At 44.1% G+C, this 24,779-nt stretch overlaps 1 protein-coding gene across 1 annotated transcript; it reads right to left on the bottom strand.

Annotated features, from left to right (window-relative positions):
• Positions 1-736: 736 nt before the first annotated feature.
• RGS10 (regulator of G protein signaling 10) lies at positions 737-23,765 on the bottom strand. Its single transcript, XM_082310158.1, has 5 exons — positions 23,636-23,765; positions 17,108-17,226; positions 15,538-15,624; positions 8,636-8,779; positions 737-5,064 (listed from the first exon to the last, which is right to left on the bottom strand). The coding sequence occupies exons 1-5, from the start codon at positions 23,682-23,684 to the stop codon at positions 4,918-4,920; spliced, it is 546 nt and encodes a 181-aa protein (XP_082166284.1). The 5' UTR covers positions 23,685-23,765; the 3' UTR covers positions 737-4,917.
• Between the last annotated feature and the right edge of the window lie 1,014 nt (positions 23,766-24,779).

Genomic DNA, 24,779 nt, shown 5'->3' with positions numbered 1-24,779 from the left:
ATTTGTGTGTAAAGTGAAACAAGCTTTACAAGGCCAAAGAGTAACGCAGGAACACAGACAGGCAACGGGTTTGACTTTTAGATGTGGTACCTTCGGAAAAGCTAAAGCAAGAGCAAAGTACGCCAGAAACAAGCGTGCAACAGCATCTGTGCCCGGTGCCTGGGCTACAGCACTCAGCATGCCGGTCACTGGTTCCTTGAGGAAACGTCCTCTCTTGGAGCCATTCAAATGAGCAGAGCCCAGGGCAGGAGCAGTCGTGGGGGAAGGGACAAGTGCTGGCCCTTTTCTGAAGTCGTTCTGTAGCATGAACGTGCTCAGGAGGTTGAGAGCGTTATCTGCTCTGTAATGCCAGCTTTCAAAGCAACTTTAATCAGTTTTGTTATACACAATGATCCCCTCAAGTTTTGATTAAGTTTTGTTCAAAGCAACACCAACTGCCTTTAATGAAAAACAGAGCCATTTGAGTATTTTAGCACAGTATTGTAACTTAGCTGCATGTATTGCTTACAGAAAGTTCACCAAGTCCATCGCACTTGAGGAAACAAGCAGCTGTGACCTTCCTCTATTTGCAGCCTTACTCCAAGATCAATATCCCTACATGTTATTCTGCCAAGAACCAGGAGAGGGTGCTGTTAAATTTGGCTAGCATTTCATTTATCCGGCGAGCAGCCACATTCTGTAAAACGCCTCTCCCTATTTCTCCCCACCCCACCCCAAGCCCCTTCTCAACTCCGGACTGAACTGGATTTGCCCCGCTGATCAGCCAAGATATAATAGCACCGATGAAAAGCATCTTTCACTTAATTACAGTAAAGCTCCTACATGGGAGGGTTCAGGAGCGATGCAGCAGCTGCCGAGGAGCGCTCGTATGGCAACGCAGTAAAGTTACACAGATCCCTGGATAAAGGATGCCTCGCAGCTTGTTTTTAACTGTGGCTCTGCCAAAAGAGCCCTTGAAGCCCCTGGACATGAGCTGTGTTGGATCTAAAAGAAGAGGGACTGCGTCTGGGACAGGGAAACGAACGCTATCACGTCAACAATCGTTCCGCGGTGTCGGGGCAGACATTTGGCAGAACTGGGTGACTTTGTAAGGCTTGCTGCTCTGTTTTAGGATGAATAAAGTTATAAACAAACAATTCATAAAAGGGGAAATATATCCCTTTTCAGCTTTGAACCAGTCATAGAATCATAGAACGATTTGGGACCTCTCTGCATGATAGACCTGATTAGTTTTTAACCCAGATGCAAATGCTACCCACTTAAAACCAATCTGAATCTTCATTAAAAATATAAGCACATTCCAAACTGTTATCCAGACTGGAATATTCAAACCTTGTTCTCTCCCTCCCTACAGTTTTCCAAACCCTCCTTCTCCACATCAATGGGTCAGCAACTTGAAGCAAGCGCGATGGAAGAAACGCGACGATTGGGAAGAAAGAAACGGGAGGAGATGAAGAAGGTACAAGAAGCATCTTCTGCTGTTCAGACGACTTTCTGCAGTCGGTTCAGACAACGGCTCACCCAGAAGTGAAACCCACTGCGTCATGCCGTCTTCCTAGTTTCCAAGAGAAAAACATACTCTGACAGAACGCAAGCAACTGTGTTAGCAGGGACTGAAAGCAGAAAATGGGCTAACTATGGGATATGAAGTGATCTTGGCCCAAACTGTTCAAAGCATAAAACTGTCAGCAGACGGATTTGGTGTATTTGTAAACTATTTTAATTTTTAGCTGAGAAACACACAATAGGGTAGAGTTTAAGGCATGCAATCAGGCATGGAACTTCTCTTGCTTCCTTTTTGCGCTCATACCTTCAATGTAAGTTCTGTGAAAAGGAGTAGATCCTATCTTTAATCTCTACGTAAAGCAACTCTGAGTGCCCACTTACAGCCTGAGGTTCGATGCAATGTTTACAGTTGTTCCTGGAAGGCAGGATTTACTTATAGGGAAACTCAGTTCTTGTTCTGTCTGTGTGATTTGTTCTATGCCACATAGAGACAATATCATATATTTCACAAAGTGAGTTTGATCAGTGATAATATCAACAGAAGCAAAACAACCTTCTCCACAGATATACATGCTGCAATTACAGACATCTGCTTGCATGGTTTTACTTTCATTGCTCTTTTACTGGAAAATACAGATAATCTAACGGACAGGGAAAAACCTTTGATTTCTGCACCTTGCAAGTCTAGTAGTTGGTTTTCTTCTAAAAACACAGACCAAAACCAGACACCAGACACCAATAAAAGCCAACGGGGCAAGGAACTTTTTACTGCTGAGGCAAAAGAGCGATTCAAAGATTAAGAATTTTGTGGATTTAGGTACATTATCTTAGAAACATCATAGGTGTTGAAATAAACATCATAGGCATTGAGATGCTGCTAAAAAATACATTTCCATTTGAGTAACTTTTGGCTGGTAGTAGTGTAAAGCACCTTTGTGTCTACTCCTGTGGGGCATTTGCTCTTAACAAGCAAATAATACAGTACCTGATAGGGAGCATACTGCCAAGGAAAATGTTGTTTATAAGCAGCTACAAAACAAGTATTTTCTCTCTTTAATGCCCTACCATCGTCCATACAGCTTCTGGTTTTATTTTTAATTATTATTTTAAAACATGATAGTCAAAGACTCTTCTCCCTTACTCATGCATTTTTAAAATCAATATGATTAAAAATGAACCTACTGTGCATCCATGTGATGAATGCGGTAAGAGCTCATTCTGCATTTTTTCCCATGAAGGTCCCCATCCTGCATTTTTCTCTATCACCGAGACTTCTGCTGCAATAACTGGGGAGACAAAACTCAACCCCTGAATGTGTTTAAGCAGCACACTCCCAAGGACTTCAATGGTATCAGAAGTTTCATCCTCTGTGGTGGCACGTGTTAAAGAGTTCGTTATTACAGTGAGTTTTCAAAAGAGGTAATCCTGAAATTACAAATAGTTGGCAAATCCAGAACTAGATGGTCCCATTTCCTAGGCCCCATCACAACAAAAGGATTCATGCACGTGCTTACTTCATTCCTATTCAGCAAAACACTGAAATACAACTTAAGCATGAGGTCAAATACCACTGAAAGTGCCTGAAGCAAGATTGTGACTTCACCATTAAATCTTTTGAGAGCATAAAAGGAAAATTAACTCAGTGCATAAGAATTACATCTTAAAAGGTAAACATCAAAAAAGGCACTGAGCTCTTCTTTGATTTCCTAAAAATGAACAGGCCATTTAGCTCTGGGGGAAGAATCAGGACTCCCATTCCCGCTCCTACGTCTAACTAGGAAAGAGCCCATGGAAACAATTTTCTTCACACATTACCTGCAAGAGTGGCTCAGAGTTAAAAGAAATAATCAAGTCTACCAAGTGAGTCTGCATCCTCAAAAATTACAATCTAGACTTAGTTTTAAAATGTTGATAGTGACAGTAATGTATAAAACACATCTGGCCTTTCCAACAAAAAAGAACTACAAAACGATCAAAAGCTAACTGTGCATTTAGATTAGCCAGCACATAAACAGAAGTTCAAGAAAAGCAGTGCAAAAAATGAAAGAGTAAATAACGAGAGAATGTGAAACAGCTAGACTACACACTGCGAAGCTTGTAAATAGAGCATGTAGCTAATACGCTTTCCCAACTTAAACTGCAATTTAGTAACACTGCAGTGAATTAATTCAAAAATATATGAACGCATGAAAAATTCTATGCCAAGATGTGCTTTTCAGCTCTGACACAGTCCCAGGACGATATAGAAGGCTCATGGGGAATGTCTTCCTTTACCACCCTGACATTTCATCTTCGATTGCTCTGGGTAGAAATAAATTCCCCTTCTGCTCAAGCTTGATCTGAGAATGGCTAAACTACAATGTCAACCCCCTGTTCCACTGCAGCTATCAAAAATTACGATTAAGAAACCCTGAAATACTTCTCTGGGGCAAACAAAATTAGGCAGGATAATTTTAGACGAAAGATTTTAGTAAAAGAAAGCCAGACTTTGTTGGTTGGTCCTTTGCCAAAGTATTCTTGCTGCACAGAGCAGGATTGCTCAGGAGACCTAGGATAGACCAGATGCTTCCCAACACTGGCATCTCACACTGATGTTACGCTGACATGCAGGACATGCCCCGGTCAAGCTCTGCTGAAATCAGTGTGTCTTTGCTGAAACCAGTGTGCCCAGAGTGGGATATTAGCTGTCAGGTTTCCTAATGGCTGTTCTTCAGAGATTGTCTCTATCTTAGAGCTTTTGTTCCCAAGGGAATACAGGTTATTCCATCCTCTGAAAAAGGTGATTGTCTACTGCAAAAAAAATGGGGGAAATTTAAGAAATACAGAAATGAAAATCATGAATAGAGAAGTGTTTTGATTCAACAATAAAGGCAAAGCAAAACAGATATCACCTTGAAAGAACAAAGTTACATAGGAAGGGATTGGATTCTACTGAGCTTAACCCTGAAAGATGCTGTCCCTTCATGATTAAGTTTGCTATGAATGACTCATCCACAAAGTAACGTGAAATGTACTCCTCAATAGCTTCTCCCGGCAATTCAGGATGTAAAAGCCGGTCACAAATAAAAATTACAAGGCAAAAATAAACAACCACCCTATCTCCCATTCCTCATCATCATGATGCCTCACAAACGAAAATACAAAAATTGAAAGCATTTTAACTTGTGAAATATGAAACGCAATTCATGCTATGGAGGAATACCTCAGCCTTTTAGCTAGGAAACAGTCTTTCCATGGGTGCTTGGTTATTAGCTATCATGCAAAAACAGTTAGTCGTTCAAGCAATTAAGAAGGTAAGTATCTCCTAAAAAGGTTTTGAGCTTTTCAAGCCCTAAATGCAACTGCTATAAACCTAGACTGTTCCTGAGTGTAATCGTTATTGTATTGCCTCTCCTGAAGAGATTCATCGTATCATGTGTTGTAAATTCTTGATGCTCTTTTAGCTGCAGTCTGAGCCTCTGGTGAGTTCTCCTCTTGCTCCTCAGACTTCTTATGATTTAGGAATATGTCTGACTTTAAGAAGCGGCTGTAGCTGTCATATTTCATGAGATTGAATATCTAGTAGGAGGGAAAAAAAACACAAAAATAATGACCTAAGTAAAACTAGATTTTAAATGAGAAGGACAGTACGTGAATTCTAATGTATTTTTGTTCTGTTAGTACTGGAGCATGACTAAAAAGCATGACATTAAAATACACTTCAAACTCTCAAAGGGGGCTGCACGTAGCAAACAATATTGTAGGTTCCACGGTCACTGTTTTGCAATAACGTCCATATTAGTTTAAGGCTCAGATTATGGTTTTCACGATAGCCAACTTTGAAAACCTAACACTGGAAAGCGGGAGGTGACACGCCATGGTCACTAGGTAGGCTTTTACAGCTGATGATCAGATAACTGCACGTGTGGACAAGCCAGGACATTACCTGGTCCCCTCCCACAGCAGCCTTAGCTCTGCAGAGCCACCAGGAGCAAAACCTAGCGAGGGTGTCCTTCTGGCAGGGCAGCAGGGAGATATTCAGAGGGATAAAGCAGAGCTGAAGAAAGAGGTACCTTTTAGGCACCTTTCTGACGGCAGTTACTCTTGAACATTACAGAATAGCTCGTTATACATGAAGAGCACTGGATAATTAAGAAAAGCCTCTAAATAATTTACACCAATACTGAAACTGCAAACTGAATCTAGACTGGTTGAACCAATGTTTCTTAAACTTGTGTCAATCCTCCTATCCTTTTCAGATTACTACACAACCAAATGCCAAGAGGGGTCTCAGGCCAGATCAGAAATGTTGCAGGTACCTGCCACAGAACACTGATCTGGTACAGATGTAATTTGCCAGTTAAAGTGTGGTTTAAAATTGGTGATGGATTAAACTGGTGCCATCAGGCTTTTCACTAGCCCAAGATCTGCCCTTACTCCCACAGCCAGTATACAGCCAGCATGGAAGCATGAAGTCAGCACGGAGTACAGCTTTTCTCTCCCAGGGCTGGAATTTAGGCTTGTCCCTCAACAAAACTGCTCTCCCTTCTATTTATACCCATTTCAGACAAAAAAGCTAGAACTCATTTGGCGTTTTCTGAAAACAAAAGGGCTTGGGAGAGGAGCCTGGAATCTGTTCAGGTGTCAAGACCAGGACTGTAATTTGCTTGGTCTTGAAACAGAGGGGAAGGAAAAAAGTAAACCGCAAAACTATAACTGAGGCAAAACCAAAGCCTACATCACCCTCTGCCTCTTATTTTACTGGCGGAGCCTCTCTGAGTCATGCTTCATGACCGATTACATTTTCTGGTACTCAGAGTAAATTTCCAAGAGGAGTTTCTGAATTCTGACCTGCATGTGTGGATAACTGGAGCTTTACCTTTACGGGCCTCATTTCTAACTGGTAGTACAACTGGGTAATACAACTGTTTGTTAGGAGAAAAGAAAAAAAATCTCAAACTGCTTTTTCATTTCACATCCTCGAGGAACCTGGACAGACAAAGGCAACCACACAAAACTTGACTGTTCTTGTCTGTGTGTTTGCTGAAATACCCCCCTTGCAAATAAATTACATGAAACATTTTACTAACCACCATTTGTTTACATTTAAATATTTAAGTTCATGGTTAAAACGGTGGAAATCTTGCTTTATAAGCTCGATATTGGAAGACTAAAAATCCTAAAACACCCTCTTGATGTAGACCCAAATCAATGCAGTTAAGCGAAGTCAAATTACACTTCCTGGTGTTGGCCAACTACAATATAATTAAATTTATCCAATTAGCTTAAGGGAAAAAAATTGCAAGGAGGACATCGCCCGTTAAAATGTCATAAGTCAGTGTTAAGAACTTAGACCCCTCTTGTTCCTGGTACCATTTAAAGCATCTCCCAGAAAGAGCACTGTGAGATCAAAATCTTTTGGAGTCTGGTGAGCCAAATGCACAGAACAGATTGTATAATCACATGCAAAAGCAAAACTCTCTTTTTCCCTCCTCTCATCGCCTCTGTGGAGCCAGAACATTTACGCCGTAAGTATTTTGAAATCTACAGATTTCTATGAAGCACTCTAACACCACTTCATTCAGCATGAACTGCTGCCTCCAAGCTATTTGTTTAAGGCCACCCCATGAGCACGGAACCGCACCCCACAACCAGCCCCATTTCAATCTGCAGGTCTCTGGAGAACTGAAGTGCTAGTTACCAGTTAACGTTGCAGACCACACTGTGGCTTTCAAGCTCTGCCTTTTTATACTTCAGACACACAGTGCCAGCAGTAGTTAACACTGTTCTTTAGAGAACAAATTATACCACTCTTCATAACTTTATAAGGATTGAAAACTAGAGAAGATCATAACTCTTCCTGAATGATTATCTAACAGCAATAAACAGAAGCTTCAAGCAGTGGAAACCTGCAACAACCCGTAAATACTCTGCATTTGGTTTTAAAAGTTCACAGACTTTCTTCCCACACCAGTGGGACTCCTCTACCACTGATCTAGCACGTTTCCAGTTCAGGTATTACTAATCCCCAGCTGTTCATCTGCATGCTCATTTGTAAAACTGCAAAACATTTTCGCTCCAGCAGTCTCTCCAGCTTCACTCTCATGATCACCCACCCTGAACTGCAGTGCTTAGATTTACCAGAACATTTTCTTTCCCTTCCTCCAAGTCAGAAGTTCTTCCATGAAAAGCTTTGCTTCTTCACATGGAAACTGATTTTCAGACATTTCCACTGCTAATGACTTGGAACCTGCTTGAAAGACAGCAGAGCCTTTGCTCCTCAGACCACTTCAGTTGACCCAGCCAGTGCCCAACTAACGTATTCAGTACCTGATGTGAAATGGGCTGAAAACACTATTTAAATCAGCGTGCTGTTTCTCCACAAAAGAAAACAGCCAAATGGAAAATACAGGTAGTCCTGAGGATGGTACAGAAATTAAAAATAGTACAGACTGCAAGTGCTGGAAAGTCGCAGATAAGAATGACTCACTTCATAACTTACGCTTTACAATAAGCTAAATATCAAGAAAATTTACCACCAAAAGCCATGGCTGCAAAACGTCACCTAATTTCTACCAGACCTCCCAAGATCTATAGGAAAAGGCAAAGCAGATACCAAGTCCTCTTTCGTGTGTTACAGAAGAGGAGGCTTTTCAGGAAATTGCATTATATTCATATCAATACAAATACCAAAACAAAGCAAAGTGAGGAATCCTGAGCTCTCAAGGAAACCAGTGGCAACTACAGAAACAAACATCAGCAGTGACTCAGCACAAGTGAATACACAGGAAAACGTAGGCACAAAGTTAGTCAGCTGGGTGATTCTCAAGCTACCGGCAGAGGAACCCAGGAGGAAACTTCATCCAATTTTCCAGCAAAGTCCTGAACTGGAATTAGCACGGTTGCGCTGAGTCTCTTAACTAATGGGCCCTACTTAGATGGGGCCAAGGACCTGGGGTACAGTGCATCCACCCGCTTAATATCCCCAATATGGCAGCAACCCAGCTCTGTGCCTACCTATTCTATCCATGCCACAGGTAGCAGTAGGCAGATTCGCAACTTTCCTACACTAGCTTGTGCTTAGAAAGCAGAGTCCATTAAAAGCAGACAAAAACTAAAGAAACTGTGTTCCTGAAGAAAATAACTTTACCTGGTCCTGAAGCTTCTGAAACATGAGAGGGTGAGGTGTCTCCAAAATGGTCTCGTTCAAACGGGACTGCCCTTCAACGTTGACTTGGGAGGAAGCTTTACTGGACAGGAAAGTCATGTAAATTTCTTTAGCTTTTTCTTGCATCTGCAAAAGGACATATTTATTTAAAGAATTATTTGCTGTGGGAATATACTCTGTATTTGTTCATGTTTTATTGGAGACTGCTCTCGGTCACTTACTTCTTGAGGTTCACATCTTAAACCCAAAACATAGTCTGAATTAAAAAAGAAAACAAGTAACAAAACAAATATACATAGATGATCTTATTTGTGGATATTCATTTGTACTGGAAGAAAAATATCTCTGCAGGCCAACTCCTGCACTGACATGAGTGGAAGCTACCAGTATTCGGCACCTAGGTTAAACAGCAGGTTGTGATGTTTGAATCTGAGCATCCAGTGTAAAACTCCTCAGCATCATCAACTAGGCCTTGTCTTCACTATTTAGAAGACGATTTTTACTAACAGATAACCAGCATGCGCAAGGAACCCAGAGAGAAAAACCACCGTGGAAACTTAATCTTATTGCAAGGCGAAAGTATGCAAAGTTAGTGTATAATCCATGCTACTGATAAACAACCTTGTCGTACTACGTGCTTTGTCATAACTACGTTTCTACCTCAGGGCAGCTCATGTGCAACACTGGCTACATGATTAAAAAAAACTCAACAAGTATTTTTTTGGCTAATGGTAAAGATAAGATTCCCAAGAGACTCCGAAAGCTGATAAATAAGGGTAGGTGTGACTTGCATAAAGCAGTTTGTTAGTGTTTGCCCTGATTTCAGCAATCCTGTTTCAGTGGTCTTCTCTTGATAAATCAGTAACAGCGATAACATTTTGACCCAACCTAGCATCTTTAAGCTTCAAAGCAGTAAATGAGTGACCACAATCCCCTGAAATTCAATGCAAGCTCCCCCTTGACCGGAAGGTTGGATAAGAGAAAGCCAGAGGGGGAGAAGGGAGCCAAGCCAGGCAGGAGGCAAGCCTCCCTGCTGCAATCTGAATGCTGCACACCGAAAGCAAGGCCCGTGCAGCAGCAGGCACTGTCCGATCACGAGCCGTGGGTACCTGTCCATGTTCCCCATTGCACATCTAATGAGCAACCGCATCTCCAGACCAGCACCAACCAAAGGGCTGTGTCCTTGATGGGAAGTGGGCTTGAGGAAGGAAGGTTTTAAACCCTTGCCCACAAAGGAGTCACAGACTTTCTTTCATGTTTTACAGCTGAGAATCAACATTTGGGGATAATTAGAAGGAAAGCTACATGTGTTTGACAATTCACAAGGCCTAAAGAGTTAACTCTCTCTCTGCTGAAGGGGACACACATTTTCCAGGAGTATTCCTTTTTAAAACAGATTATTCATCTGATGGGTAGAACGTGACGCGTCAGGTGCATTAGGTCACAATGAAGTGTTTTAACAATTTCCTATCTTTCCAGTTTCACAGATCAGGGAGGACTGGGTCAGCCACGTCTGTTCTAAATGAGCAATTAATCCAATCAATCAGAGGTGTGACTGCTTTAACTGGTAAAGTTAATACCCTAATGCAGACACAGTAAAGGTACCTTTAGCTATTATCGCATGAGCAAGCATAAGTGATTGTACTGACTCTCAGTCCTACCTAAATAACTTTTGAACCTGCTGTCCAATTTCAACCATATTTAAGAGAAGGGCAAAGGAGTGAGAAATAAGTACCCTCCTACCGATTCAATGGAAAAGAGTGGCAAGAGAAAAGAAAGGGAGAGAAAAAGCAGTACAAGCACCAAGGGAAAAGCTGCAGTATATGTTCAAAAGTTATCTACTCTACCTGAACTGCCAGCATGTACTTAGCTGCTGGCTAATCAATGCACACATAGCTCCACGTCAGCCACCACACACCGTGCCGCTTGCCCAAGGAACATAGGAGCAAGCTGGGCACCCTAGAGAAAGAGTAGAGGAAGGCTTGAGGGGAAATGCGAAACTAGAAGTACTGTGAGGAAGTTTAAAGAACATGGCGGGGAACGAGAGGATTGTGTGGGAGGTTGGTGAAATGGGGAGGATCGCTGGATTTTGTGGGGAAGAATGACAAAGAAAGGAAGTGAAAGAGCTGCGGTAGGGAGAGGGGGGTGTTGGAGGGACACAGGGGACCTGACTTTGTAGTAATGGGGAAATATGGAAATGCACAGCTAAACATTACCGGTTCTGCCGCGCGTGGAATAACTGTTACGCTACGTCTATGCTTCAGTAGTGGAGCATCAGTTTAACTACAATGTTTTGTTTTGTTTTTTTTTAAAAAGAAAGTACAGTTAAAGCTGCCAGTATGTTTATACATCCCTCAAATAATATTCAGGGAGAGCCAGATTCAAGCGGAGGAGACAGCGATGTTCCCCATTCAGTGGGTGGCATTCTTTGTTCTGTGTCAGCCTGAAACTAACGCCTCAGCACAGGGGACTCTGGAATTTAAACAACACTTAAACTGGGATCTTGTTCACAGGTGGTTATTAAAAGATTTCTGGCACTTTTCACTTACATCTGTGTGCTCGCCCCAGCATCCGTGCCAAATTCCCATTTGGAGTATGAAGTTCTGTCTACAGAAATCCCCCTCGCTATTTCAAGTGGATACAATATTCTTTCCCACTTCCTTTCCTAAGGTCAAATTCAGCTCTCAAGCATGTGTGGTTCCCAAATGAGGTGAATGGAAGTCCCAGATGCTCATCAGAACAGGCTCCAGCAGTCAGCAGCTGTGCAGCATTACCCAGTCCTGCTTAACCATTGCCACATTGGGAAATGGCAGAATGGGTATACTTTGTTCTGAAATTGTTCTCTACAAAACTTCTCGACATGGGTATTTTGGTGCGTTTTAGCAATAGCTGAAAAGATTCCCTGTTGTTTGAAGCATTCATTACAATCCGTAATTTATTTTTAAAGCTCAGCTGCAAGAGAAGAAACATTTAAACCTTGGGAAGTAGCACAATGGACATGTTGTTTATTTCATTAACCATCACAAACGCAACAGCATATGACTAACTCCAATAAAATATTTAAAGTTAAATTTTATTCACTTATCCCCACCACTCCCATTTCAATAACTAAATATGTGCCCTAAGATGAGGACCATATGGGTGGCAGCAGAGCTCACTGCTACAAGTGGACTTGACCTAATTCCTCCCTCAATCTTCACTAAAAATTACATTTCTATTTTAACTTCAATTTTAAAGGAATATCCTTTTTTATTTTAAACTACAGAGATGTGTCTTGAGCTGAGGGGAGGGTTTGTGCTTTCCTGCTGCAAGAAGATGGGCTGAATTCAGTCCATCTAAAACCTGGCTAGACCAGTAATATCTGCTTGCTGCCTAGCTCTGCAGATGCTGAAAACCTTCCCTGAAACATGCATGCATTTTGTATTAGCTCACCCAAACACGAAAATAAACGCAAATGCATGGAGCGGTCTGGTCTGAACTCCATTTCTGCTTTCTCCTGACCAAGGATTCCCATCACTAGTCTAGAGCCAACACAACAGTCAAGAGCCTGGCTTCTTCTTGCCAGCGCTCCCTCTGGTCCCGTGATCTGGCAACCCTGGCTGCACAGTGGCTCACATTCAAGAGGAAGGGGACAGAGAAGATGTATCTGCACAGCATCTTGCAAGATCTGTCTGTGTTGGCTTGATATAGTCAGATTCTAGGCAGAGCCCATGTGACTGTGGTTAGAGTAATGACTGAGCCAAATTTAGTAAGTCTTGAGGAAAGGCCCAGGATATTTTCTTAGAACGGCACTATCGCAGTTAGACAGTTTGCAACCAACAGAAAGCAGGAGCGGAGTGAGTCTGCAGCCACCTGCGAAGACCAGAAAGGACGCGAGGGAAGGACAGAACATTTACTGGGCCAGCCACCCTAGCGGTACACCAGCCTACACGCAACCGAACACTGCTCCAGGCTGACGCAGAAGGGACGACAATAACACTAGGCGCAATGGATACCTAATCCGCTGGCCAGGTGGTGACCTTTGTGCAAGTTTAAACCCACCAAGAAAAACCCCACGCTAACACTCTCATGTCAAGTAATTAAAAATTTATCTTATACTTTAAAAATATGAAAAAAAAAAACCCATTCAATACGGGTTCAATTGAAATCAGCTTCCTCTGACCAAAAGTCTAAGTGTCTACGAGCTAGTTTCTGTGGTAAACCAGTTTTAATGAGAAGCATGTTACAAAACAAGTAAAAAGTTGGGTTTAGAATACTTTCCTCATATCAGATAGATACAAAGTGATTTCTGCAAGAGTCACTTTCAGAAGACAAATTCATGATTCATGCTACCATAAACACTGGAAAGATTTCTATTTTTAGTCCTTTTTCTAGCTTTGTAAATTATCTAAACAAAGCCATCCATAAGGAGTAGCTATAAAAATTTACTGTAAGTCTGTCTCATTCTAAAGCACATTTATTCTAGCCAGCTATAATAGCTTTGGTAGTACTAGACTAGATTGACCATACTGTGTAATGATTGGTACGGAATAATTAAGCTAAATGGAACCTAGTTAAGCCTCTGTCCATTCATTTCGCAATTCATTCAAGAATTCACAAAGCTACTACGGCTATACATCAGTTTACCATTTCCTGTACTAGCACGTGCAATCTTAAAATAGATAAAGAGATGGAAATTATTTAGCAAGGGAAAATACGATTATTATCCCATTACAAAACGTGGGACCTTACAGAAGGATTTTCCACTTTCATTTCCATTTTAAAACGCAGTTTGATACCTGTCCAAGGGGTATCAAGCAAAGGCTACCTACCTCTTGGCAAGGACACTGTACGATGTTGCACGACGTACAAAGAAAAAAATATCTGCCCTGTACAAAGCAAAGGGTTCTTCCTATTTGGTCGTGGACTGTTATGCTGGCCTCTACTTCACCAGCTCAGAAAGTTTTTAATTGAGTAGGGAGATCAAGAATGCCTAGATGCCCAGCCCAGCATACCGAACGTAGCAGCCAAGATGCTGTACGGGCATTTGGGGACAAAAGAGAGGAAATGCTTTGTCACAAACTGACAATAATGAGACCTGCAGCTTGTGCCAAGGCAGAGCCAGGTCAGTGGGACTGACAGTGCCACGCTTGCCCAGACAGGAGGTGGCTTCCAGTGCAACCCAGACACGCTGCAGCTGAAACACTCCCTCACAGGCGAGGGGACAGGAGGACTCCACGCCTCACTCCAGCTACTGATACTGCTGCCATCATAGTGGCACCTAGCACAATTCCCTCTTTTATCCCATCGCATTTACTTTCTTTCTCTTTCTGCCTTACATCTTACAGAAAACCAGCCCAATTAGTCGTTCTTTTCTGAAGACTATCTGCATGCGTGGACCTTAATGAGCGACGGAAGCAGCTAAAGACACAAAGCTGAAATAGTGCTAAATATTACAAAGTGTGCAGTCAAATTGAACATTTTCCTCATCTTGCAAAAATAATTATTTTTGTATTTTTTATGGATCTATCAATACCAAAAAATATTCGCAACTGAAACAAGCAAATTGTTTTGAGGGGAATGCTTTTTCAGTGCAAAAGAGAATATTTACAGAAAGTAAACTCCCCTCTCAAAAATATGTTTTGTTGAAAATCCAGGGATTTCTTTTTTGTTGAAAATCTTCTGGGAAACAGTTTCAGCTGACAATATTTGACTGACCTTAAGAGAGGAATCTTGCAGTCCGGACACAGCTCTCTCACGCCTGCACTTTGTAACGCCCCTAGTAGCCCAGCTCCCCCACCCGGTTCCTATTCCTTGATGTTTCTGACGTTACTCAAAGCACGTATGGTCCCACTGGAAGCAGGTTTAAGTGGCATTTTCCCAGCCTCACCTACTCATGGTACTTGCCTTACTTTGGCCAGAAGAGTGCAAAAAGGGCTGTACATTTGCACCTGTTGCCTTCTAAAATGCTCCCTTTGGCAACCAGAGCTGTACACACATGAAAAGCGTAAAGGTGAAATTTCAAAAAAAAGGGCTTATGGCATTTAGGAGTCTGACTCTCAAGGACAGTGATGCTCAGCTGGAGTTTTGAAACTACTTCATTTCATGCTCACAGAATCCTTGTCTCAAAGATCAAACAAATCTGGAATTTCTCGGAAAAAAAAATATCACAAAAACATTTTCAGAAACAAGCAAACAAAACACGGTACCTATTTCAGGCCTGACTCTATAGGCTTCAAAGCCTAAAGGTGAAAGTGGATTTTGTGTTCCTGGTGGATCTAACGTAGGCAGTGGAAAAAACTTACTGGAGGTGGCTGGTTGAAAAATTTCCAACACAATATTTTCTACTAGAAAAATATGGCTTTCATGAAAATGAAAATGGTCTGCAGGTATATATCAATTTGAATAAATATTTAAAGAAAAAAGTCTAAATAGACCCTCAATTTCTTTTGTTTTGTAACTTGTAATTTGACAAGGCAAAACTTTTCATTTTGGCATTGTAAAACATTTTGTTTGCACTGTTTTTTATGTTCCACTAAAATATTATAATGGTGTATATTTTCATGTAATAGCTGCTATGCTTTAAAAAAAGTCCTGAATGAAACGTCTTTCTATTTTCAAGCAAGATGATGCAACATCACTGAATGAAACCTTTCGCTATTCCCGAGCAACAACAAAAAGTTCAGTTTTCAAAACATGGGAAACTTGACAATTTCAGCATTTTGTTTTGATTTGAAATAGAACCAGCTTTGTTTCCAAACAATTCCACCGCTGTGATTTCAGTGCAATTTCTTCAAATATATCTATTTGCATTCACATGAAGCATGTTATGCAACAGAAACGTTACAGCTCCAGCTCTGCTACGGAAATTTTGTTGACAAGTAAAACTTCTTTAGGAGACATACCTGTTTTTTTCCCTGTGTTTTCTTAAATTCTTCACATGCTAGCCAGAACAAAACATTTTCTTCACTAAATTCTTTCTTTAAAAATTCCTAGGGAAAAGCAAAACAAGCAAACAAATGTTAGATTTCTCAATTGTTTTTCTCCCTCCCAACTACAGCTATTAAAACTAGAAGCTGCCTAGGGCTAGCTTTACCAGGATAGGAGTTTACTTAATACAGTGTAACAAAACCACTGCATCAGTGCATCTGCACACTACCAAGACACAAACGAACAACCATATATTCAGCACTTTGAAAGCACATTCCAGGAGAGTGATAAGCTACATTTAATCTCAGAGCACATCAGTAACGAACAAGAAGAGTTTCTTCAGTCTCCCTTGAATAACTTGAGCAATTTTACAGTCATTACTCAAAGGGAAATCCAAAAATACATGAATTCATTAGCAGGTGAGTATAATGAACTATTTTCATGAGAGTCACAGATCACTTGAGATTCTCATCTAGTATCTTTCTGATTTTTTAATGAGTAAAATCTCTACAAATAAAAGTGTTTCTAAACATGATCATCAGTGGCAATAAATTCACTTAAGTAAACTAAAGCAGAAGATGTACTTGCATTCTCTAGACAGTGTTTAAACAAAACACATTCCTCCAAAAGTGAGGCACGTTTTAAAATGGGGAAATAACGTACATCAAATTTATCAAACATAATGATTGAAATATTTATAGCTCTGAGATCATCAGTCTTCTCTTTCAAGTGTTGGAAAATAGAGATCAAGTAACACCAATAATTAAATAGCACCAAGATCACTTTTTTTTTTTTTTTTTTTTTTTTTTTAAGAATTCTACACCACAGTGTTTTGTAATTCTAGTTTACATCACTTGTCAAAACAGTCTGGCAGGAAACCATTTTATCCCAGTGCATTTTGTCAGTGCTTGGTATGGCAAAACCATACTCAAGCAGGTAGTTCCTACTCCTATAGCTAATATGGCAACAAGGTCTCGAAAAACCAACTTGCCACCCTCACCTCATTAAGCCTCAAGCCTGCATTTTGAGCTGCACAAGCCCACACTTTGTAGTAAACTTAAAGGGAATTCTTTTCAGTACAGCTGCTGCCACACAGAGTAAGAGCCACACAGAGTTATCAGGCTCAGGAGCTGTTAGTGGTAACTCATTGCTTAAGTAAGGGCAACATATGAGAATAAAGAGCACAGGATCAGTCCTCAGTGATAAATAATGCTTGGCAAGAGAGATCAGTGGTTCAAGGGCTATAGCTTATCCAACAGTGACTCGTTAATCCTTGCAACAGCTGATAGATCCGATTAGAAAGATGCAACCAAAAGTCTTCCGTGTGCCTTACGAGAGCAAGCTGCAGTGGGCAGAAGGCACTACCTCAGAAGCTCAGCAAATGCCACAGCTCCAACTCTGCCACCTCTGCTCAGGGTACGTATCTAGAAGGATGCACGCCTATGTGCTTACAGCACTGGGACAGCTGCATCTTTTATGCTGAGGCTCGTTCAGTTTTAAAACCTAATTTTGGTTTATATAAATATCGATAGTTAATATAGCAACCCTAAATCGTTTCACTCCTTCTGGATCTTCGAGGAGATTCTCCAGCGATGTAGCCCATTTTGAGGTTCCTTTCAAGGTTTGGTGGCTGCTGCTTGGGTGACCCTCGCTGTCATTTATCTCTGGAAAAAATTGAAAAAAATGCCATCTTCGTTAGAAGCAATGAATGTCACATGCATTTCTTCCCCATTGCCCTCTCCGTGCTTCGATTACGGCTGCTCTTTTTAAAGGAAACACCATAAGACTGAAAATAAACACACACACACATTTGAATTCTGCTTTGCCTATAAGGAGGCAAAAATGCTTTGCAGTTAGATAACTCATGAGCATGTAAATAGGCACTGTCACTTTTTTATAGGAGTTCAAGCACCTTTTGCATGTGGAACACAATGACCGCAGCCTGTGTAGTAAAAGGACCATTTGCCTTTTTTTCTGGCACCGTCAACAACGTTGGCTTCTATAAAGCAAATCCTGGTCAGTCACACACATGAAATCTGTTTTTAAGAAAAGAATCATCACTGCAGGTTGGGAAAAGGCAAAGAGAAAAAGAAAAATAATGCTTTGTTTAGCTGGAGAACAAGTGCAATATGTTAACCCAGTCTAACGGGAGGAAAGACAGCTGGCAGAGGAGCCTCATTCCAGCTGCGTCGACCTGCTATCGGGCAAGCGGTATTTGGGCGGTTTTTCTGTTTGCTTGTTTGTTGTCAAACCCACTGAAATTCTGCTTTTATAAGGTGTACTGGACTGTGCCCACATCTTATTTGCCAGCCAGCCTTCTCATAGAAAGAAGAGATGGCATACATTTTTGAATGTTTCTGTCCCAGGCACAAGTATGTTACATCCAAGGCTGGTGCTGCCAAAAAAATTGTTTGCTGGCTACCCATCAGAAAACCTATTACTTGGGAAGACTCCAGGAATTTTACTGCTGATCTGAAAAACTCTAAAAAAGACATAAAGCGCTTGGCTTCCTTTCCTCCCCCCCACGAAATGCACAGGGAAGACAGCAGGAGTGCAGGCTATGAGAAGTCAGGCTAAGAGCTCCACTTCGTCACTACACACTGGAAAGGCGCACAAAGCTCTTACTGTAATCAATACAGCTTCTATTTATTTTTATAACCCCCTTCATTTCTCCCTACTAACATATTGGAAATATAGATCTTAGTAACTTCTGCTTAAGCTCTGTTAAAAAAAACCAACCTTTCTCCACCATGAAACTAAACCTCAGCAAGTATCTCAAAAAACTATCTATGCAGAGCTATACTATCAGATGCCCTTTTCAGCTAGTAGCTAGAATGATAAATGCTAAGGTTAAAGCCCTACAAAATATTGGCACGACAGCAAAGCCTACTGAGTTTTGGTTGGTAGGGACCTGTAGAGTCTATTTGTTTTTCTAACAGTGAGATGGACCACTGTTTTAAATGAACGAACATCTCCTCCCTTGCTAGGAGTGGTTTTTTTATACAAGAGAAATTACAAAGCTGGAAAAGAGGTAAAGTTTCTGGAGCTGTGGATTCCATACCCACTGCCTAATACTGAGATCTACACTCATGCCCCAAGTGAATACAGACATAAACGAAAGGAACGCATCTAAAATGATTGAGCAAGTGGTCACCGCAGGCTACATTTTTCATGTGTAAATCCTGTCTCTCCGTTGCCTGTCCGGCTCTCGCTCTATGATGCAGTTACAGCACCAACCTGAAATTTCTTAGACAATGAACGCATGACTCTACGCCTGCACAAAACCTCTCAGGACCCAAGATCATAACCAATTTGGGTAAGGACTGTGACAAATTGGTCTCCAAAGCAGCAAGCATACCTACAGCTCTGTATAAGAAACACACAGTCTGCTAGTTAAAGGCCAAGAGTCAGAACCTGAGGATTGCCTCCAAACCACTACTGCAGACTTCATACATGACACGAGTACAACTGTGCCTCAGTTTCCCCTCCCCTCATGCAAAAGGATGTGGTTCTTGATTATCGCTTGCAAAATTTATTTTAGGAACCTGACTCAAAGTATCTGGGCATCTCATCTTAGTAAAATCTGTGAGATTTAAGTGGGAATAGCCAAGTACACTGGAGCAGAACACAATTACCTCTGAGGAGCTTGAATCGCTTGTTATGATCACTCTCACCTGCAAGCAGAATGGCAGCTCTGTGTGTACAGCTGCTAATGGCCTGAAGAACCAGGCCATTCCCTTATTAAATATCTGATTTAGCACAAAACATATGGGAGTGAAATTTTATTCCTAGTGTTTCTTTTCCAGCCAAATTTTAAGTGGACATTAATGATTGCTTTGAAAAGCATGTATTTCAATGAGCCAGTACAGCCAATACAGGACAGACCCAGCACCATGAAAACCTAAAAAAAAAAACTTTCTCATGAGCAGACATGGCCGGAACAAGTGCTTCCATGCACCCAGGATACATCCATCTGCTTCCCCTCAGCTTCCACTGGGCTCTCATTTTACTGCTGGCCATTCTCTGTCCTCCCTGATCACCACTCTCCCCAGCTTCCTCCCACTTCCAGCCTACCCAGCACAACCCCAGTCCACCCACCATTCACGTGTCGTGTGTCGTCCCCCCCCCCCCCCCGTCACCCTCCAAACCCTGCGCTCTCCGATGACCCCGCTCCCTTTCTCCCTACCTTCTCCTCCTACAGCCTTAGTAGGGAAATATTTGGTTTTCAAGGGAGGACCTACACGACTTCTTCCTAATGTCCATTCTGCTGAGCCCTGTTGTACAGGACTCTCTTACTCAGTTTGTTTCTGCACTTAGCCAGCTCCCCGCAACCCAAAAAGTACCATGGTACTAACATGAGGCCTGCTGATCCATTGCTCGTGCAACGCAACCCTTTCACTTACCCCTCGCCTCACTTATTCAAGCTGGGAGTTCCCCAGAGCAGAGGCTACGGGACGGCACGGGTGCTGGGCAGCTCTGCCGAGCCGGCGCGGGGGCCACCAGCAGCCGCAATCCCAGCTCATCCCAGGCTACAGCTCCCAGCATCAGTCCACACCGAGGCAGGGGACACCAGCCGTAGTGTCGCGGCGGGGGCAGACCCTCGGACCGCCTGTATATAATAAACACAAAAGGCCAGGGAACACTCTTGGATCCTGCCAGCGGGTAGCGCAGCACAGCTCTTGTCCCGAGCAGTCCCCCAAAACCACAGTAACTCCATCCAAACAGCCTGCTGGGGACATCGCCTGGCTGGTACCACCCTGCCACAGCTGTGCCGGGGGCAACGTGGCTGGCAGGGGCCAAAGCCGCGCCAGGGAACGTGCCAAGAGCTGTGGAGGGCTCAGGTCTGTGTGCTGGGCACGGCACCGATCAAGCTCTCTCCCTTCGGGCTGAGCACCATTAATCCGCATGTTCAGTGTTCCTTTGCAACTGCCATAAAACATTAACATTCCCTTTCAGCACAAATGGAAATAGGCTGCACATCATACATGACAGTAGGAAACACCCTGACATTTTATGAGGATACTAAAACCGCTGGATATTTTTATTATACCCCAGTAAATATGCCATCACATACATTTTTTCTAATACAAAAGTGACCCCCCCGATTAGGATCATAACTTCCCACTCCACACGCTGGTTTCATTCAGCAGATTTGATGTGTGATTTCTAGAATTTTTTTAAGAGCTTAAAAGATAGGAAAAGGGTTTTCCCCACAAATGACTCAAGAAGCTAATCCCCAAATCCACATCCCACAACACATTACTAAATTACCTTACAAATGATACTTCCACTGAAGTACAATTTAATGAAAGTCTGAAACAATTTATTTTAGAAGGCAATACTGCAGTAAATTTAATTACATGAATGACCCTCCTGAAACCTATTTATCTCTGTTTGCTATTTACAAAGATAGCTTTCTCCTGTTAAAATCATCTAGTGACAAAGTTAGGTAATACACACTTGGAAATAACGAGCACGATACCAATGTTTAACAACCAAAATGTACACATTAGCATGATCATTTAAATGAGGAAGGCAGACATTTGCTGTTACGGAAAACTGGGAGATAATTTTGTGCATCAGAAAGGGTATTACAAAATGGCAGTCCTTCCACCAATATTTCTGTAGAAGTAACACACAGAATGTGCAACAGATGATAAATAGGCTAACTACATTTCTTACTGTCACAGGAGAGCGCTCGCTGTCTTTTATGTGGGTTGGAAACCAAGAGAAAGGCAACAAAGCATGCACAGCAGAGCACAGCGCAAGGTCTCTGCTGGAGCAAACTTTCCACTGAGTGTGCGACCATAGCACAACTGCCTGCACGATGTGCGGTGGCCAGCTGCTTCCACAAACGCGGTAAATGATTAAGTGCTTATTTTAACAGCGCCATTATTTTAGAGAAGAACCCTACACGAAGCCAACAAATAGGCAGTTACGTTAGCTGGAGCATTATTTTAGAGAAGAATCTTGGAGAAGCTGCCTTCCCCCATCACACAACAGTACTGCTGCATTAGACTGCGGATAAAGGCTCTTTGTAAGCAGTGGATATAACGGTAAGTGCAGCGCTAATAACACTGTAATTATCAGCTGAAGTGTGGTATCAAAAACGCCAAATATTTGCATTCTCCAAACAGGAACTTGGACTGAAACCACAGAAAGCGTCAATAACATCAAAATACACAACTATGCAGGTTGAAACTCACGGTTCTGGCCCTTGCTTTCCCCAAGCACAAAAAAATGCGGAAACCCGTCAAACTTTTAGAGATTCGGACACAGCTAATTGAGTTAGACATGCTAATCCGTGCCTTCCAGAAGGGCTACGCACTCCAACGGTTTCCCAAGCCGCTGTCGTTGTCAGACTGCCGATACAGGGGCCGGCGTGGCACCGTATCAAACGGCACAGACTCCCGCACTTGGCAGAACCCCGCCGAACGCACCCCTTACCTCAATGCCTGTTCCAGCTGCCTCCTTCCCGCACGCACCCTTTGCCAACGCCTTAACGAAAGACAACCAGCACACAAGCAGTAGATACGACAAAAGCACCATGTAAACAGCATATTCCTTATTCTATATTTAAACATTAATATACGTTAAGAAAAGCCTGGATTTCTTCTTGAAGAACTTCTGATCACTCCGCCTGCATTTTCCCCTTTTTCACCTGGATCATAAAGCTGCAAGCCACGAACCTTTATTATTACTTTAAAAGTGTGCTGAATACCTTGTCTTTCCCTACGGTCACCGGAATGCCTATCCAGCAACAATCACCGGTCTAGAATTAATAAATCCAAGGTTATGAAACAGCGGGAAACTTCAGAAGTAGGCAGCTGAAAAGGGAAAATTCCCTTACTTTCCATGTGTCCAAGCACCACCGGATGAATCCTCACACAACAATTTTTTCCTAGTAGCAGCCGAATTTTAGACCTTTTCACTACAGAAGGGCCGTCCTTTGCATGCCTTGGTTGTTCAAAGCGTGAGCCTCAACATCCTCTTTTGACTGTCTCTAACGACAGATGGCTACTGGATTCCACTTTTAACTCTAAGGAAGGAAACTACGGGGACGTTCTGCTTTTGTAGCATCTCTGGAAGTGTTCACCAGACATATGTCCTTTAAAAAAACAACTCTAGACAAACACCGCATTTGGCTTTTCTTAGAAAGATTGTAACATCGTACTGCACGTTATAAAACGCAGTACTATTTTCTGGGATTCTGAGGTTGTAACTTTTACCCCGATTGTTTTAGCAATGATATGTATCACCCGCTTTGAATCGACAGACTTACAGCACCCGAGACACCGTGCCATGAGACGCCCCGTAACAGCACCAACACGCTACAACGCCCGGCTGCGGCGGGAACTGCGGAGCCCTCGTTTATTCACGCCCTGGTGGCTTCCATTCCTGTTTAAGACGCTCTCTCCAAAGGCAAAAACTCTTCAAAGCCACTTCAGAGCTTGAACAATCGCGCTCTGATGTTCTGGGCTATTGCCTCGCTACCAGTAACAGCGACAGGCAGCGGTTCGCAATTAAAATTTGGCTGATGAGGCACAAACCCGAGCAGAATCCGGTTCCCTCTTCGCTGCCGGAGCGGGAAGAACCGCGCTCCCCTCCCGGGCGCGGGGGGTTCACGCACGGCGGCGGGCTCCCACCGCCCCTCCCCGGTCGCCCCCTCGGCAGAGCCGCGCCGGGCACGATGTGAGAGACCCGGGCAGGGGCCCACGGCGAGGCGGACCGCCCCGCGGAGGAGACGAAGCCCGCTGAGCCCCGCCGGACGCGGGGACCGGAGCGCCGGGCGGAGGAGCCGGCGCGGCCCAGGTAACGGAGCTGAGCAACGAGCGCTGCCGGCTGTGGGCTCGCTCGGGCCCCCCGGGCCGGCGGAAAACCGCCGCGCCGCCGAAAGGGCGGGAGACCCGCTGCCGGCCGGGCCCCCCCCGCTCACCACCCCCCGCCGCCGGGAGGGGGCTCGGCCGCGCTTCCCTTCCCCGACGCGCGGGGGAGAGAGAAGCGCAGCCCTTCCCGGGCCGGCCGCGCCTCCTCCGGCGGCGGCGGCAGCCGCTGGGGCCGGGGGTCCCTTACCTGACGGCGGGCGCTTCCTGCTGAGGCGGCTGACGGCCCGGTTGAACATCTCGGGGGCGGCGGCGCGGCCCCGCGCTGCCCGGAGCCGGAGGGGGCGGCCGCGCCTTCCCGCTCCCCTCCGGGCAGGCGCCCCGCGCCGCCCCGTCCCGCCCCGCTCCCCCGCGGCCGACCGCCCCCCAACCGCCGCCTCCTGACAGGCGCCGCGGCCGCGCCCTGCCCCGGCCGGCCGTGAGGGGGAGGCAGCGCCTGCCTGCTGCCTGCCGCCGGGCCGCCTCGCCGGGGCGGGCTGGGGAAGCGGGGCGGCCGCAGGCCAGGCGGGCACGGCGGAGGAGCGGTGCTGCCGGTGGCCCGAGCCTGGAGACGGGGCCCGGCCCGGCTCCTCCGCGCCGCACCCCGGGGCGAGGGGAGCAGCAGCGCTTCCACGTTCCCGTCAGGCACGCGGCCCGTCCCGTGCGACGTGGCAATGGCGGGTCTCCCCCCTCTCCAGTGCCTGTGGAGAGGCACCCTTCCCCTTCCCAACCTGAGCCCCGTCCCTCTGGGCTCTTCCCCCTCCAGCCTTCTCCCCTTGCATCCCCCTTCCAAACAGCACCGTTATTTCAGTTCACCCACATCCATCTCTTCTCTCCCTCCTCCTTCCTCCTCCCAGGCTCAAGCTCCCCGCGCCCCAGGCTGCCGCCTTCATCGCGCTCTTGGACAGCAGGCAGCCACCTCCAGCGAGCATTGGGACACCGCTCAGTCTTTGCTCAGCAGGTGCAAGAAACAAAAGCACTTCCCCAAGGCGGTCACCTTCCTGAATTTGTGCGCTTCCTCACCAAAACAGAAGTGCCGAGTTTCTTGTGCTGGGGCGGACTCCTTTGCTCTTCCAAGATACGGAAGAACAATTATTTCTCAACAGGAAAAGCACCATTACGATTTTAACAAAGCTATTTTCACTTTCAGAAATAACTTTTTACCAAAATATTTAATCAAAAACCCAGCATGGAGCCAGTGTGAGAAATTTGTGTAATTCTGACAAAATCGTGAGCCATTGACAGACAATTATCTCGGGAAGCAGAGGCCAACAGCAGTGGGAGGCAGTGCTTAAATCCCACTGGAAATAGCACCGATACCTAAAAAGCGACAGAGATCAGCGCTAGCAGACAAG

Source organism: Platalea leucorodia (genome assembly GCF_965183815.1).
Source record: "Platalea leucorodia genome assembly, chromosome: 4".
Taxonomy (NCBI): domain Eukaryota; kingdom Metazoa; phylum Chordata; class Aves; order Pelecaniformes; family Threskiornithidae; genus Platalea; species Platalea leucorodia.
Note: the sequence above shows the minus strand (reverse complement) of the source record. Positions and strands in the feature narration are given on the sequence as shown.

Coding starts and splice junctions, on each gene's coding strand:
- RGS10 (XM_082310158.1), bottom strand. CDS start 23,684: ATGTTCAACCGGGCCGTCAGCCGCCTCAGCAGGAAGCGCCCGCCGTCA. Junction 17,227..23,635: donor CAGGAAGCGCCCGCCGTCAG/GTAAGGGACCCC, acceptor AATTTTTTCCAG/AGATAAATGACAGCGAGGGT. Junction 15,625..17,107: donor AAGGAGTGAAACGATTTAGG/GTTGCTATATTA, acceptor GCTTTTCCCTAG/GAATTTTTAAAGAAAGAATT.